This window comes from Maylandia zebra, linkage group LG6 (genome assembly GCF_041146795.1).
Source record: "Maylandia zebra isolate NMK-2024a linkage group LG6, Mzebra_GT3a, whole genome shotgun sequence".
NCBI lineage: Eukaryota > Metazoa > Chordata > Actinopteri > Cichliformes > Cichlidae > Maylandia > Maylandia zebra.
Window position 1 is genome coordinate 34,126,990 of NC_135172.1, and position 15,282 is coordinate 34,142,271.

Consider the following 15,282-nt stretch of genomic DNA (forward strand, 5'->3'; position numbering starts at 1 on the left):
AGTTTGTATTTTCGGTAATAAGATGCTGGATGTAGAGCTTAAACAATATTGTTTAATGTGAACAGTAGCAGGTATATACAAAGAAGTAGAATCAGAGGATGAACTGATTATGCCGCTTGAGCCTGAGCCTCAATTCTCTTCTTCCTCAGCTGGAGCCTCCTCTCCCTCTCGTACTCTTTCATACGCATCACATAGCTGCAGGCAGAAACACACAAGCATCAGGGTGAAGTTTATTGATGAAATCTGGGGTTTTGTGTTGCTTTGATACTCGAAGAAGAAAACTAGTTGCTCTGCTCAGCCCAAATAGTAAAAAGAGAAATTAAAAATGCATGCCATGAAAGAGTTCGGCTCTTAGGAGGTTAAAGGAAAGCTAAATGGACCTTGTGTTTTTTAGACTCCGCATGACCAGATTGTTTTCATAGACTTCATAAGTATTTTAGATATGAATCATGTGTGGCTAAGATTTATTTACATCTGACAGTAATACATGCTTCCTCAATATCAATAGTTTTAAAAAAGTGAATCTACCATATATAAAGATCTACTCATAGGAGCAGACCTCAGTTTTCACTTTATATATATGTTTGTTTTTTTTTAAGTTTTATTTTTAAGTTTGATTATTATTTATCGTTTTAAATTGCAGCACTAACAACAATGTCTATACAACTGTAAGCACTTACTCCTGGTGCTCGCAGTAGTCCCAGTCGTGTCTCTCATGCTTGCAGGCTAAGAAGTTGGGCCAGTTGTCCCTCTTGCACTTCATGAGTTTCAGGAGGTAATGGGCACAGTAGTCCCTCTGCTCCACAGGCAACTGGGCCAAGTTCATCTGCTCCTGTGTCGCAATCATCTCTGACAAAGGGACACAAATTTTGAATTATTACCAAGTAAAACACCCTGATGTGCTAAATAGAATATGATATAGAAGCTTGCAATAAAAAGTAATTGGTCTGACCTTATTCTTAGTCACAATTATGGATAAACACAATATGGCTAAACTAATATCACCAAACATTTTCATGTCTTGATTGAAGATATTGAGAAAGCAGTAAAAGTTAATCACAAAAGTAGTTGCTTCTGACACTTTTCAAACCATTGCTTGCACAAAATGGTTTGATTTTATCAAAGTTTCTGGGGTGATTTAACTTTACAGCCCTTTCAATATCACACAAAAACGTGCCAGCTGGGTCGAGGTCAGAACTGTTTTTCAAACAGGAAATTCATTCTTATTCTCTACCCTTTCCCCTCACCCCCCATGTGGCGATTGGAGACAGAAGTTCTTCCAAGGACCTGGTTCTACTGGAAGTCTCTTCCTAGTAAAAATGAGTTATTTTTCCCACCGTCGCTAAGTGTTTGCCAAAAGTGGCCTGCTGGATAATTGGGGTTCTCTGTACAGATTCTTTACACTGCATTAAAACGTTCTTTAAAATGATTGTTGTTGCTATATGAATATGTACCTCTGCTAAATATAGTATCCTGGGAAAAATCATTTTTTGCGACCAAGGATCTCTCTGTGTATTTTAGATAGCTTTGCCTCATCTCCCCAAAGTAGTATTGAGGAGCTTCCTAGAGGACTTCTGCAATGTTGCACTGGCTTCTGTCACTTTTATTACAGTGGATACATAAATATAGGTTAAGCAAGTCAGAGGTAGGCATTTTGAAGTTGCTTTTGTGACGCCCATTCATCATGAGAATCGAGAATTTCCTCCATTTCTAGACAGGATGTCTAATTGTAGTTTGATGAACACTCAGGTCTTATGTAAACTGTTGCGAAAGAGAATGCTCAAACTAAACTCTTGAGAAGAGTAAACTTTGTCAGTATAGACTTTGTTTGTATACTTTTGTACATCTGACTCCAAGTATCTTGGCACAGAGGTCCATAGAAAGTTTCTAGCCTAATCTGAACTGTGAGTGATTAAACCAGTTGTGCAATGCAACCATGAAAATACAACTTTCTTGTGACAGAAACGGAGATAAGAATCCCCTTCATGAGTAATCTGTGCCGAAATCCTGGTACAGCTCATGACAAACTAACAAAACCAGTTAGCTGGTAAGCTAACCAACACATTACCGCAAAGCTAACGTAAGCTAACACTTGACAGGCCAAACTAGCTGCTAATAAATCAATTCCAGTCTCAATTAATAAAAAAAATAAATAAATAATGCAGCTGTAAAAGACGCCGAGCTGCTAGCTGCAGACCAACCTCTCTCCTTCCTTTCTGCAAAGCCGAACTGCGGGTCGAACTCGAATTTCTTCGCCGGGTCGGGTTCGGTGTCCGTCTCGGTGGCATATCTTCTGACCAGGTGGGCTCCCATGACACCGAGTAAACGTACACTGTTGAAATCAACAAATTCTGGTCGCTTTTGTTTGGCGCTAACGAAATCTTTACAGAATTATTCTGCTATCAGCCATTCGGTCACCTCCACAAGCCTCCTGCTACCACTTCCGGCTGTCACCGGAAAAAAACAGCCGAGCCGAGCCAGTCGGGAAACAAGACAAATGAGAAAGGTTCCGCTTGTTACCCCGTCACTGCACTCCAATTCACCTTTCTCGTTGTATTTTTGTAAACTGTTGTTTCTACATATAATTCACTACTACTGATGAGTTTCTCATTTGAATCTCACAACTCATCAAAACAGTTTGTGCTTTTGTCAATCAGAACTGCAGAGTTGTCACTTACCTAAATGCTGTCCAGCATTGCACTGGTGCCTTCAATGAAATCTTTTTGTTTTGTTTTTTAGATATGGATTTCTCTTCGCTTTGGAGACGGTGGCAATGACAATAAGATAAGACGCAGAGCTAAAGATGTTAGATTGTCACTGGGAGTGACCAGGAGGGATAGCTCAGCTTTAGAGACAAAGCTGAAATTGTTTGGACATGTGGAGTTCAGGGTTAGTCTACATTGAACAAAGGATGTTGAAGATGGAGCTGGCAGGCAGAAAAGAAAAGGGGAAGACGCCAGAATTTTTTTCATAGATGTAGTCAAGGAGGAAAACGTTGCATCGAGAAAAACAGAGTCAACTTTTTGGGACTTCCTTTCATGGATAGCTGAGCATACATTAAGACAAAGTTAATTTTTCCAGAGCTGAAACCTCATCAACTAGCTTATATTTTCATTATTATTAATGATTAATATAAGTAATATTATTAATGTTTAAACTCTAATTAATTCATTATTATTTTTATGGTCATGTTAGTTAACTAAATAGCTTTGAGTGATGGTGTATGAAACAAAGACCCTGAAAATGTATCTAAATTGGGGCTTTTCCTGGCTAAGAATGGGGCTCTGGAAGTGACTATGTACTACAGTCACTCTGTATGCAGTAAAGATTTGTTTTTGCAGATCATTTTCCCGGGCTTTCTGATCATTTGATAAATAAATTAACAACAACTGTACAAATGAACCAGTGTTGATGTGAAGCAACAGTGCTTGTGTGTTTGCACACATGTTTTGTTTTTACTTAAGAGCACAAGAAAATTCCTTCGGGCAAGTAAAATTTATGTAAACTGTTAAGGTTCAAAATATTGGGGATGGACACCAGAGGAAAAACCCACAATAACAACACTGGTCCGGTCGGGTTGAGTCAAACGATGATTTAATGATCACACACGTGGGAGATGGACACTGTATGCAGACAGTCTCAGATCTCATCTCAAAAAACACATCACCATAGTTTTATGAAATCAGGGTATTAGAACGCCCCCTCCTGCGTAGTGACAGGTGTAATACAATCAATGTTGACAATTTTATTTAACACAAAGAATAACATTGTCTCCTTCCCGAGGGCAGACGCTGACTGCCCCCGTCTCCTGGAACCGTCTGTACCCTGCTAAGACACAACATGGCAGCTACAAGGACTCTTTCATTTGTTAAGACCATCAGTGTGTATTGCTCTAAATCAAGTATATAATATTAAATGAATATTGCTGGATCAGCTACTTCTACTTAAAACATATTAAAACATGACTAAGCACAAAATCACCAAGAATAACATCTTATAAGTGCTGTGTAAGCGCGTGCGGCCTTCCAAGCTCAAAGCCTTTGCCCTCCATAGATCAGTCAGACTCGCGCTGGCTGTAGCTTTTAACCTTTAATTAACTTGAGCACAACTCTAAAATAAGCAACAAACTGCAAGGTGTATGGAATGATCAGGGTTACATCTGCAATGGAAAATCATGTTATTATTCTGGTACCTGCAAGGAAAGATCAAACTAAAGTTATCACCATCACTGTAATGCAAAGAATAATGTAAGGTCAAAAACTTCAATTTATGCTTAATGCAAAGCTGGTTATATACTTCTAATGAACTAATAATGCCATATTAAAATATTAAATGATAATGAGAAAAACATCCCCTCCTTATTTTACAAAACCCACATTTCAACTTATTCATTTTATTATTTAAAGAAAAATGCAAGTCATTTAAATTGTAACATGGCAAAATCACTTGTGCGAAAAAGCTCTTGTATGATAGTATTTGGTACACAGTACAAATCACGTTCCCAGTGAGCGTGAAAGGAATTTAAAATAAGCCTGTATTTAGCTTGTAGCTTGATCCAAGACCTTCTGCTGGCTGAGTCAAGCTTTGTTATATAGAGACTCACTGCTGCTAACGCTACTCATAAAATACAAATTTTCAAGAAGAAGAAGTTTTTATTCATTTCTTAACTGTTAAACAGAAAAGTGCAAACTGATCACAGTGACAACCAAAGCATGTTGTTAGGGTAACAAGATTTTAGACTTGTTTTATAAATTGACTGCGTGGGGACAGTAAAACAAATATTATTCTGCTGATCTGGAGCATTCAGGTGACACCAGTCACCCAAAAAAATTCACCCCAAGGTCAGACCGTGCAATGCTCAGACAAACTATAAAATCCTAAGAGCTACATCTCTGACTCTACAGTGACCTCAGCTATTATGTTAAATGTTAATGTTCATGAGTTGCATCCAAACAATCAATAAGACTTCTAGAACAATATCCTTAGACAGATTTTACAGGAGATATTTAGCCATACTGCACAAACACAGTAAATCAAATACAAATACATCATATCAACTGACAGACACAGTGGTGGAGGGGTCATGATTTGGGTTTGTTTTATAGACACAGGACCTGGACACCTAATTTAGTCACCCATCAAGTTTGCTGTGTATCAAAGTATTCAAAAGTAAGGCCCTCTGTGCACAGCTGAAACAATGTTGTAAAGAGGAGTGGGCCAAAATTCCCAGTGATGTGAGAGACTGATAAAGTCATATAGAAAATGATTTATTATTCACCCTCTTGTTTTATGATTTTATTAAAATTTAGAAAAAGTTTTTCTTTCTTTTTTTTTTTCTTTTCTTTTTTTTTTGTTTAAAATTTTTTACTTCCTTTAATCATCTGTCTCATTCCTCCAGAGAAGCAGTACACAGTAGCTGACTGCAGTTTTTGTCACTGGTAGAGATCATCGTCGCCTTCATCTCTGTACAGACTCGGCCTCCCAGATCCAGAACCTTGACTTCCAGACTGGGAACCAGTAGCAGAAGGAAACCTGGGTGGGGAGAAAAGAGTTTCAAGTACAACTAAAACAAGACTGGCTTGTCCACAACTACACGTTTGATAAGCATGTGCACCTGAAGTTTCCAAAACCTCGGCTCTGTTGCAGAGTTTGAGCAAACATCTCATATTTGCGTATGTCATTGTCACTAACAGAGCGACGGGCAAATCGCATCGCCTCTTCAAAGTGGTCCTTCCTGATCTCTGGGACTGGATCAAAGTCCTCATCCTGCAGTCAGAAAAAAAGAAAACAGATAAGGATTTCATGCAAAAATAATACACTGTGTGTGTGCGTGTGTGTGTGTGTTCCCAGTCCAAAGGCTGAAAGTTACAAAACACACAGCCGCCCTTTAGGGAACGTTTTATCTCCCACAGTCTCTGTCTGTACCATGCACACACAGCCTGGTACAACTTTGAGATGTGATTTGTAGAGATAATAAAAGAAAGCCAGAGAAGCCCAATTAGCATTTTCTTCTATAATACATTATATTTTGGTGTAAACAAGCTTGAGCAGCTGACCATAGGGACGCCTGGTCTGTTCTGCCTCTGACGCTCAGCCTTGATCTCGGCCTCTATTGCCTCACGGATGGCCAGCTTACAGGCCCGCTGACAGATCTCTGTCAGATCAGCTCCAGAAAATCCATCTGTGATGCCAGAAAGGTATTCAAGATCCACATCCTGAAGACAAGAGGAAGAGTAAACGACAGAAACTAAGACACTGTAAAAAATAACTTCTGTTTCTGTACACTCCCACAGTGGGTTTTAAATCAAACAGTGAAGATGTGATTGAAGTCAAGGGATTCAACAAAAGTTGAAGCTGTTTAGGAATTTCAGTCATTTTTATCCACAGTCTGCTCATTTTCAGAGGCTCAAATTCATTTGACAAACTAACATAATTGTAAATACAGGGATTTTTCAGAATAATGAGGAAAAATTCCAAACGCTTGCACCAATGGGAATCAAATGCTGTGTTTCCTCTCTAGAGAGGCTGTGACAGGCCTTTACTGAAGCCACATTCAGTTGCTATTTTTGTGCCTTTAGTTTTGTCTTCAGTAACTGAAAAGCGTGTTTTCAGGTTCACAGCATTTAGTTGAATCTGAGGAGACACTTGAGATTTCATCCTGGTTTGATCAGCAGTCACATCATCTATAAACACTACAGTCGCAGTTGTGCTGGCAGCCGTACATGCCGATGCCATGATGGTGTCTCCACCATGTTTTACAGATGACGTGTTACGCTTTGGATTAGGAGCTGTTTCTTTCCTTCTCTACACATCATTTTGGTACAACTCAAGCTTGGCTTTACCTGTCACAAGATATTTTTTTCCAGAAGTGGATTTTATATGTCTTGTGGCAAAATCTAATCCGACCTTATTCTGGATTGTAATACGTGGTTTGTACCTGGTTGTAAACTCACTTGATTTCCATTCATGAAGGCATCTCTTGATTGCAGACTTGCAATAATATGCTTACCTCTTCTAAAGTATTCTTGATTTGGCTAGATGTTGTGAAATTGTTTTTCCTCTCTCCAAAAGTTGATTCTGTTCGTCTGGATGTAGCGTTTTGTGGGAGACTCACACAAAAATTTACTTTCCTGGATGATTGAGAATGCATCAAGATGTTTTTCCTCTCAAACAAGGAAATCATTCTGATCATCCACTTTATTTGTCTTCTCTGGTTTTTCAGGGAATTTGTTGTTGACCAGCACATTCAATTTTTTGAAAAATGCTTCAGATGGTTGGTTTAGCTGCTCCTAATCTTTGGTTTATTTTGTTTTTCAGTCTGATTATAGCTGCCCTCACTTGCCTCAATGTCTCATTTTGTATCTCATATTGATGGCTCTAGTGAACAAATTGCAGCGTCACCACTTGGAATCACTTACAGGTCTTTTATCTGGTTAATTTGTCATGGAATACTCAGGGAGCAGGACTCATCTGGCCACATAACTGCTTCTGAATTAATTGTCCAATTACTTTTTAGCCTGCAGTAAAGGCCTGGCAAAGCGTATCAGGGGAAAAAACACATCATTAGGCGAGGTCCGTGGACTTTAGACTTAAGGCAGTCATTGAAAGCAACGCATTTTCATCCAAGTATTAATAGCAGTTCCTATATTTAAAATTATTTTAGTTTGTCTGATTACTTTTGAGCCTCTGAAAATGGGGGTCTATGCATAAAAACCACTGCAGTTTTGAAACTGTTAATGCAATCTGTTGGTTAAACACCCTAAATTAAAGCTGAAAGTCTGCGCTTCAATCACACCTCGATTGAGTTTAATATCCACTGTGGTGGTGTACATGGGTAAAATTAAAAAAAATGTGTAATTTTACAAAACTTATGAATCTAACTGTATAGAGCAATTGGTTTTTGTATGTGTGTATCACCAACTCTTGCAACAGGAGATTTGCGTAGATTGGCTTTAAGAATTGCTGTGCGAGATGGCTTATCAGGCAACGGGATGTAGATGAGCTGATCCAGACGACCTGGCCGCAGAATGGCTGGGTCTATGATGTCTGGCCTGGGATGATGAGAGGAAGGATGAAAGTGAGAAGAAAAGTCCGTAAAGAGTTTCATTTATTAACATCTGTACGATACAGACACGCAAAAATGTGTGCACCTGTTTGTGGCACCGATGATGAAGACGTTCTTTTTGTCCGACATGCCGTCCATCTCTGTGAGTATCTGGTTGATGACTCTGTCAGCTGCACCACCTGCATCACCTGCACCGCCTCCTCTAGACTTGGCGATGGAGTCCAGCTCATCAAAAAACAAGATGCAGGGGGCTGCCTGTCTGGCCTGGAGGCAGAAGGAAAAGGTCAAGAGGTCAAGAAAGGTTAAAGTGTAAAGCCAGAACTACAGATTTGATAGAGTACTTTAGTCTGTATTGAGCTCACACTTTCCTCTCTCCACTCTTACCTTATCAAACACATCCCTAACATTTGCCTCTGATTCTCCAAACCACATGGTGAGCATCTCAGGTCCTTTGATTGAGACAAAGTTAGCTTGGCATTCATTGGCGATGGCCTTAGCCAGTAGGGTTTTCCCGCAGCCTGGAGGGCCGTAAAACAAAACTCCACGAGATGGGGTCATTCCAAACTTCAGGAATTTGTCAGGATACTCAACAGGGTACTATGGTGAAGCAAGATGAAGATTCACAGATTATGGATTGAGCTTGTGTTTGTAGTATTGTGGCAAAATTAATGCATGAGTGTTTCTTCCACCTGAACAAGCTCTTGGAGTTCTCGCTTGACCTCGTCCAGTCCGCCGATGTCCTCCCAGTTGACCTGAGGCACCTCTGCAACCGTCTCTCTCAGAGCTGATGGGTTGCTCTGACTTAAAGCCCACTAAAGTGAGGCGATGTTTGGTAAAGAGATGCATATCTATTCATTTATTAATTCCTCAAGAAATATTGATATGCATCTCACATTCATGTTATATGTTGTTCTTTCACTCAATTCTTATAGTTCTACCAACACAAAGAGCTAAATTCATGTGCATTCATGTCTTTTGTACCTGGAAGTCATCCATAGTGACAGCCATTGAGTTGAGCAGGTCAGCGTCGATGGTCTCATCCTCCAGATCTATGAGGGTCATTTTCTTCCGGATGGCTTGCAGAGCAGCTTCTGAGCACAAAGCAGCCAGGTCAGCACCCACATGGCCATGGGTCTCTGTGGCAATCTGGAGTATTTTAAATAAATCACATTAATATTAACATACTAAGTATCAATCAAGCAAATAATATTTATTCATATAATTTTTTTACTGACAAGAATCAAAAAGGGATTTACAGAAGAAGAAAATAGCACATAAAAGTATTAAATCAGTTAAAAGGAAAACAAAATTTAAGGTTCAGAAGTTTAAGTATTTGGTGAGTTTGCTTATATCACCCTAACGTTCAACTATATTAAATTTAACTGACCCTATATTGATAAAAATAATAATAATAATAATAATTTAAAAGAAATAATTTGAATAAATATCATTAGTTTGTTGCATAGATTCCTATATCGCCCCTTCTCAGAGAAGGTTATGTTTACAATTGATATTATAATGCATACGGTCTAATAAAAATTGCAACACTTACAGCAACAAAAGGAGGCATTGTCAAAATGTTTGATTTCATATTTAATTACAAATTCCATTTAAAATTTCAGTTTTATTTCAGTAAAAACTGTTATAAGGAATCATCAGAGTCTTTACATTTATGGGGAATACTCTAATTAAATGATACTCTCTTGCCATAAGTTCAAGCTGTATTACAAGAATATCAAAAAGACCTACAACACCTAAGGATCCTTAATCATCTGCCAGGGCAGGAGGGCCAAGGTGGATCCTTGGTAGAGAAATGCATGTTTTCATCCTGATTAGTTTATTTATAATTGCAAAATAGGACACTGGCCTTGGTACAGGATGTGCTTCTTGTTGCTCTACTTGCAAAAAATGCTCACCTTAACATTCTAGTGGTAATTTTTAGACTTGTTACCAGTACAGTGCTATAAGATATAAATTTTGTTATCAGATCAGCTACTTTCAGCTGTTCCCTTAGTCAGGAGGTTTCATCACGGCAGAGAGCTCCACATATGTAATTTAGCAGATTTTTACACCCTTCAGGGATATTTCATCTGATTGGTAACTGTGTGTAAACTACTACACTATGAAGCCACTAGCTTTGGTATAATGTTCACAAACTCCACAATTTAAAAAGTTGTTGGCTTTTTTTGCTTGAGCCTTTAAGGTGATTGATGAAAAAATAGCAGATTTATTTATTATTATTTAACTCACCATTTCAGTTTTAATTTTATATTAAAGCATTCATTCATTTTCCACTGGCTCACCCTCTCCAGATCGACATCTTGAGCCAGTTTCATGTTTTTGGTGTGGATCTGCAGGATCTCCAATCTACCAGTCGAATCTGGGATTCCAATATCAATCTCACGGTCAAACCTGCCTGGAAAGAAATTGCAATATTTGTAAATGTGTGTGTGTGTGTGTGTGTGTGTGTGTGTGTGTGTGTGTGTGTGTGTGTGTGTGTGTGTGTGTGTGTGTGCGCGCGTGCGTTTCTCCTAACCAAAGCGTCTCAGAGCCGGGTCCACACTGTTCGGTCGGTTTGTTGCAGCCATGACAATCACATGAGCTCTTTGCTTCAAGCCATCCATCAGGGTCAGGAGCTGGGACACTATACGCCTCTCCACCTCGCCATGAGTCTGTACATACACATAGACTCACACGTGGTCAAAAACATTTAACTGTTATTTACATGGACACAGGAGAACAACGGGGGGTTAGGTCACTCCCGTCTTAAATCAGCACATTTTTAGAACATTTTCTGCTTGACCAACTCGGATTTGCCTAAAATTGTAATGGTCCAAAAAAGGTCCACTGACCCACCTTCAGGCCCTTTCCACGCCCATTGAAACTAACTAATTTTTCTTTGCAATGTGAAGAGTTTTTATTAGTTTGTGCTGAAACATGAGACTAGACTTTTTTCATATTTTAACTAGCCAGTATTCAGAAATCCAAACAGTGCTTTAGATTTCAATGTGCAAAAAAATGCCTGAAAGTTGGTCAACAGACCATTTATACACACACACACACACACACACACACACACACACACACACACACACACACACACACACACACACACACACACACACACACACACACACACACACATATATATATAAACACACATACAGGTCCATGCTGATTTGTGATGGAATGATAGTAAAGACTTGCTGAAAGCCAGTTTTCTGCAGACACTGATCTGACCAAGCAGAAACAGGTTTCTTGAATTGTCCCCTCATGTTTACCTTCTCTCTCTTGGGAGCAATGGCATCCAGCTCATCGATGAAGATGATGGCAGGGGCGTTATTCTCTGCCTCCTCAAATGCTTTTCTTAGGTTGCTTTCTGACTCTCCGGCCAGCTTACTCATGATCTCGGGACCTGGTCACAGAATGATACTTTACAAACATCTCCTGCACAGGACTAAGAATAAGAGAACCACTATTTACCACTATAACCTCCATCAGGTTCTTGTTATTCAGCTGACTACATTTTAAAAGTTTTTCTTGAAAGGTCACTAGTATTCTTTGTTGCAGTTATTGGTGTGTTGTTAGTTTGTTGCAGATCTTGCACTTTATGTTGTATTTAATGGATTTTCAATATATGACCGCTACCTTGGCAAGAGATGTGATCTCAGTGGAACTTCCAGGTTGAATAAAGGTAAATAAATAAATAAATTCCCCTCTTAATTTTTCTCTCTGTTTATTTTTTTAAAACGTTTGTTGTTTTTCCTTTTTCTATTTACTGTGCATTTCTGTTTTACCTTTCAAAGAGGGTTCAATCCATCTCTTGGTTAACTGACACAAGACACTCAACAGAAAACGAACTGGAGCACAGTTTTCACAAAAGTAAAGAATTGCAAAACCATATTAACTCAAAGTTTTAATTAATTTATTACTAGTATTTTTTGTTTGTTTGCTGCATTTATTTGCATAATATTCTGCTTTGCAGAGAGTCATTTATTTCCTTCTGTGCTTTAGATTTTCAGGCCTCAGTAGACAAAAGTCTCACCATTGATGAGGAAAAAGAAGGCACCAGTTTCATTTGCTACAGCTCGGGCCACCAGGGTCTTTCCTGTTCCTGCAGGGCCGTACAGCAGGATACCTCTGGGGGGCTGAGAGAGAAGGGAAGAACATACCAAGTAATGCAAAAAGATGCCATGTTAAAATGGAAACAATCACTATTATTGGTGGCTGGGATGATAATTTGTTTTTGAACTGCATGTGTGTGTGTGCATGATACCTTAACTCCGATAGCCTTAAACAGTCCTGGGTGTCTAAGAGGAAGCTCCACCATTTCTTTGATCTGGGCCAGCTGCTTCCGACAACCTCCAATGTCATCGTAGCCAATGTCATTGAGACTCTCCTCTTCATCCTGTCATGCACCAGAAAGCCAGACAGTTTATTACTGTATGTACTGATTAAAAGATGAGGCGATGAGATTTCTTTGGGTATATCTTTGCATCGTCAAAGGTCCCTTTAAGCCATTTTTATAAATTTGATAGTATCCTGAAACAAGAAAGTCATTTGTCCTGAGTCAGACGTTCGGTTCTACAAAAGAGACTTCTTTTTACTGGAACAGGAAGAAATCGGATGGGATGAAAGAAGAATGAATGTCACACTAAAAAAAAACTGCAGAAACCTAAATAAACCCCATGTAGTCACAATCTTCATCTAATGTTTAATCTAAAAAGTATTTGGAGATTGTTAGTTCAAAATACCTAAAACTGGGGTCAATACAAGCAAACAGAGAGATTCATGGAGTTGCTCTGTAATATAATTTAATATAGATGTGAGAGAAGTGAGTCGTAGCTGGAAATAAGTGAAAGTATATGTCTATTTTTGATGCAACAAATGAAGCAACAGTTTATACAATGAACTAACAAAAAATTAACAAATCTGTGAGAAGAATATTTACTAGTTTAATTTTAAATGAGCCAAAATGCAGTCTGATTAATGTTATTTATTTATTGTACAACAACACATTGCCAATATGATACATGCAATTTGCAGTTTCATAAAGGACTTTACAGTATAAGCTCTACAATCTGGAACAAACTGGTGCAATACTTCTTGCAGTAATTCTCCAGATAGGAGAATTTTGATATAAAAGGGTTTTCTTACAGTTCTTTAAATGTTAACACACACTAACATCACACAAAGCAGACTCTTTAATCTCTCACAGACCTCTCTCTTAATTGGCTCTCCCTCACAGTAGATGACTGTGTCAGGGGCAACGATGCAGTGAGGGCTGGGGTCCGTCTCCACCACCTTGAACTCCACAGCTCGCATGCTTCCCCTCACCAAGAAGATGTCACCTAACAATGAAAAGGAGAAGCCACTACATTCACAGCAGCTTCTTGTGCTCTTTGAGTTTCTGTTTTATGTTATAATGTGACCTCAGCTGATTTTATTGCGCTATAACTAGCAGCTGAGGTGTTGCTGTACCTTTGTGCACAGGCCGGTAAGCCTCCAGAAAGTACGGTTTGAGGAAAACATCAAAGAGGTTCCCTGATAGGCCTTCAATGGTGTCATCTATGGGGAGCACGTGGATCTTTTTCCCATACTTGATATCAGGACAGGCATGGATACTGTAATGACATGCACATCAGCAGACACCTGTGGATTATGGTAAATTCATAGCTCCACACTACACTCAAAGCCACAGGCATGAGGTCCACTGCACCTGATGACGTCACCAAGCCGGACACGCAGGTTGTTGCGCGTCACACGGTTCATCCGAATTCGTTCATCTCCACAGGTGTCATCCGTCAGGACGATGCACACTGTTTGCCGTCGTTTCCGCCCTCTCAGCACCACGGTGTCTCCTCGGAAAAGCTGGAGCTCCTCTGTCTTTTGCTAATGCAAACACACACACTCACACACATAAGCCTAACAGTCTAACAAGAAGACAAACAGGACTCTGTGTGGCTATATTTACACCTTACACACACCTGTGATAGGCTGACAATGCTGCTGTCTTCACTGACAGCCTCATCTACAATGAGCCTGTTTGGTCTATGCTTCTGCTTCAGGATGGCAGTGGAGTAATCTTCTCCCTTTGGGCTTCCAAAAAAGAGACGCATTATGGCACTCTCACATGTACGTGAAGCTCTAATTTCCTCATGTGACTCTGTGCTGTATTTAGAATCTGTGTGGCTCTGCACATAGCAACTATTTGATTTCATAAACATGAAAATATTATTTGATTATCAATAATTAACTGTACAGGAGTTTTAACATTTTTATGATCTTGAACAGCTGCACTGTGATTTCTCATTATTCAAAGTTTCATGACACAAAAATCCATATTGGATAAAATGTCTTTACTCCTTAAAATATTTTACTGCATATTGAAACATGCATGACTAAGCACACACACACACACACGCATGCATACACAAAGTTACTGTGTGCATACGCAGCTGTTTCACTCACTCTGCTCCTCCTGAGCCTGGCATGACTGCTCCTCTTTGTCCTGTCACACTTTAGATTTCCTTCAATTTTTCACCCTCAGAGTTCACTCCCTCACTGTCTTCTGTAGGTGTTTGCCCTCGTAGATTCAAAAGTTGATCTTGTGTAGTTCTAATCAGCACCGAAGAGCTCAGATTTCCCTCTGATCTGACCAGCGCTGTTCAGGTTTTAGTCTTTCTGAAGCTCTGATATTTTCCCAGCAGTCAGAGTCCTTTTTCTTTTCCTCTGTTTTCTTAAAGCAGCATGTTTACAGGAGGTGCTGCCTGCCTGTTTATCAGCGGAGGTATAAATATGTCCATCTACTTCTCTGTCTTATTATAACCCCAACATGGGTGGACCCATACACACACTTTCACACACACACTCCCTTGCACACTTACCTTGGAGAGTGTCCCAGAACAGATACAGTGTGATATTTCCTCCTCCTCCTGCTACTAACCAACAAATGCAAGAAGAGCTGAGCGAGCCTCAAATGCTGTGAAATATTTATGGGTCACAATAAGTTCTGCTTTCAAAAGAACTGACATATCGTCCTTTTTATCTCCTGGACGAGTCCTCTCTTTTCTAAAACCATTGTCCTTCGACTCCTTGTCACCGTGACCGAAGTGAACTGCTGTTGTGCTCCGGCTGCTCTCGGCCGTTGGTGTATTTATGTTTAGTACACACATACATAGACACACCCTCTCAAGGACACTCACAAAAACACCACC

General features: G+C 39.5%; 2 protein-coding genes across 3 annotated transcripts; both read right to left on the bottom strand.

Annotated features, from left to right (window-relative positions):
• Positions 1–32: 32 nt before the first annotated feature.
• On the bottom strand, positions 33–2,469 carry ndufb7 (NADH:ubiquinone oxidoreductase subunit B7). Its single transcript, XM_004539090.4, has 3 exons — positions 2,202–2,469; positions 681–849; positions 33–195 (listed from the first exon to the last, which is right to left on the bottom strand). The coding sequence occupies exons 1-3, from the start codon at positions 2,311–2,313 to the stop codon at positions 108–110; spliced, it is 369 nt and encodes a 122-aa protein (XP_004539147.2). The 5' UTR covers positions 2,314–2,469; the 3' UTR covers positions 33–107.
• Positions 2,470–4,632: 2,163 nt separating this feature from the next.
• zgc:136908 lies at positions 4,633–15,190 on the bottom strand. Of its 2 annotated transcripts, none has more exons than XM_076885103.1 (18): positions 14,953–15,190; positions 14,053–14,164; positions 13,785–13,957; positions 13,547–13,689; positions 13,286–13,416; positions 12,342–12,473; positions 12,111–12,213; positions 11,347–11,480; positions 10,602–10,737; positions 10,369–10,481; positions 9,047–9,211; positions 8,755–8,877; positions 8,450–8,662; positions 8,151–8,329; positions 7,922–8,051; positions 6,057–6,215; positions 5,615–5,766; positions 4,633–5,532 (listed from the first exon to the last, which is right to left on the bottom strand). In XM_076885103.1, the coding sequence occupies exons 3-18, from the start codon at positions 13,835–13,837 to the stop codon at positions 5,433–5,435; spliced, it is 2,166 nt and encodes a 721-aa protein (XP_076741218.1). In that variant the 5' UTR covers positions 13,838–13,957; positions 14,053–14,164; positions 14,953–15,190; the 3' UTR covers positions 4,633–5,432. The 2 variants fall into 2 exon arrangements, with proteins under 2 accessions (XP_076741218.1, XP_004539146.1); XM_004539089.6 differs by lacking the exon at positions 14,953–15,190 and adding an exon at positions 14,537–14,907.
• Positions 15,191–15,282: the final 92 nt, after the last annotated feature.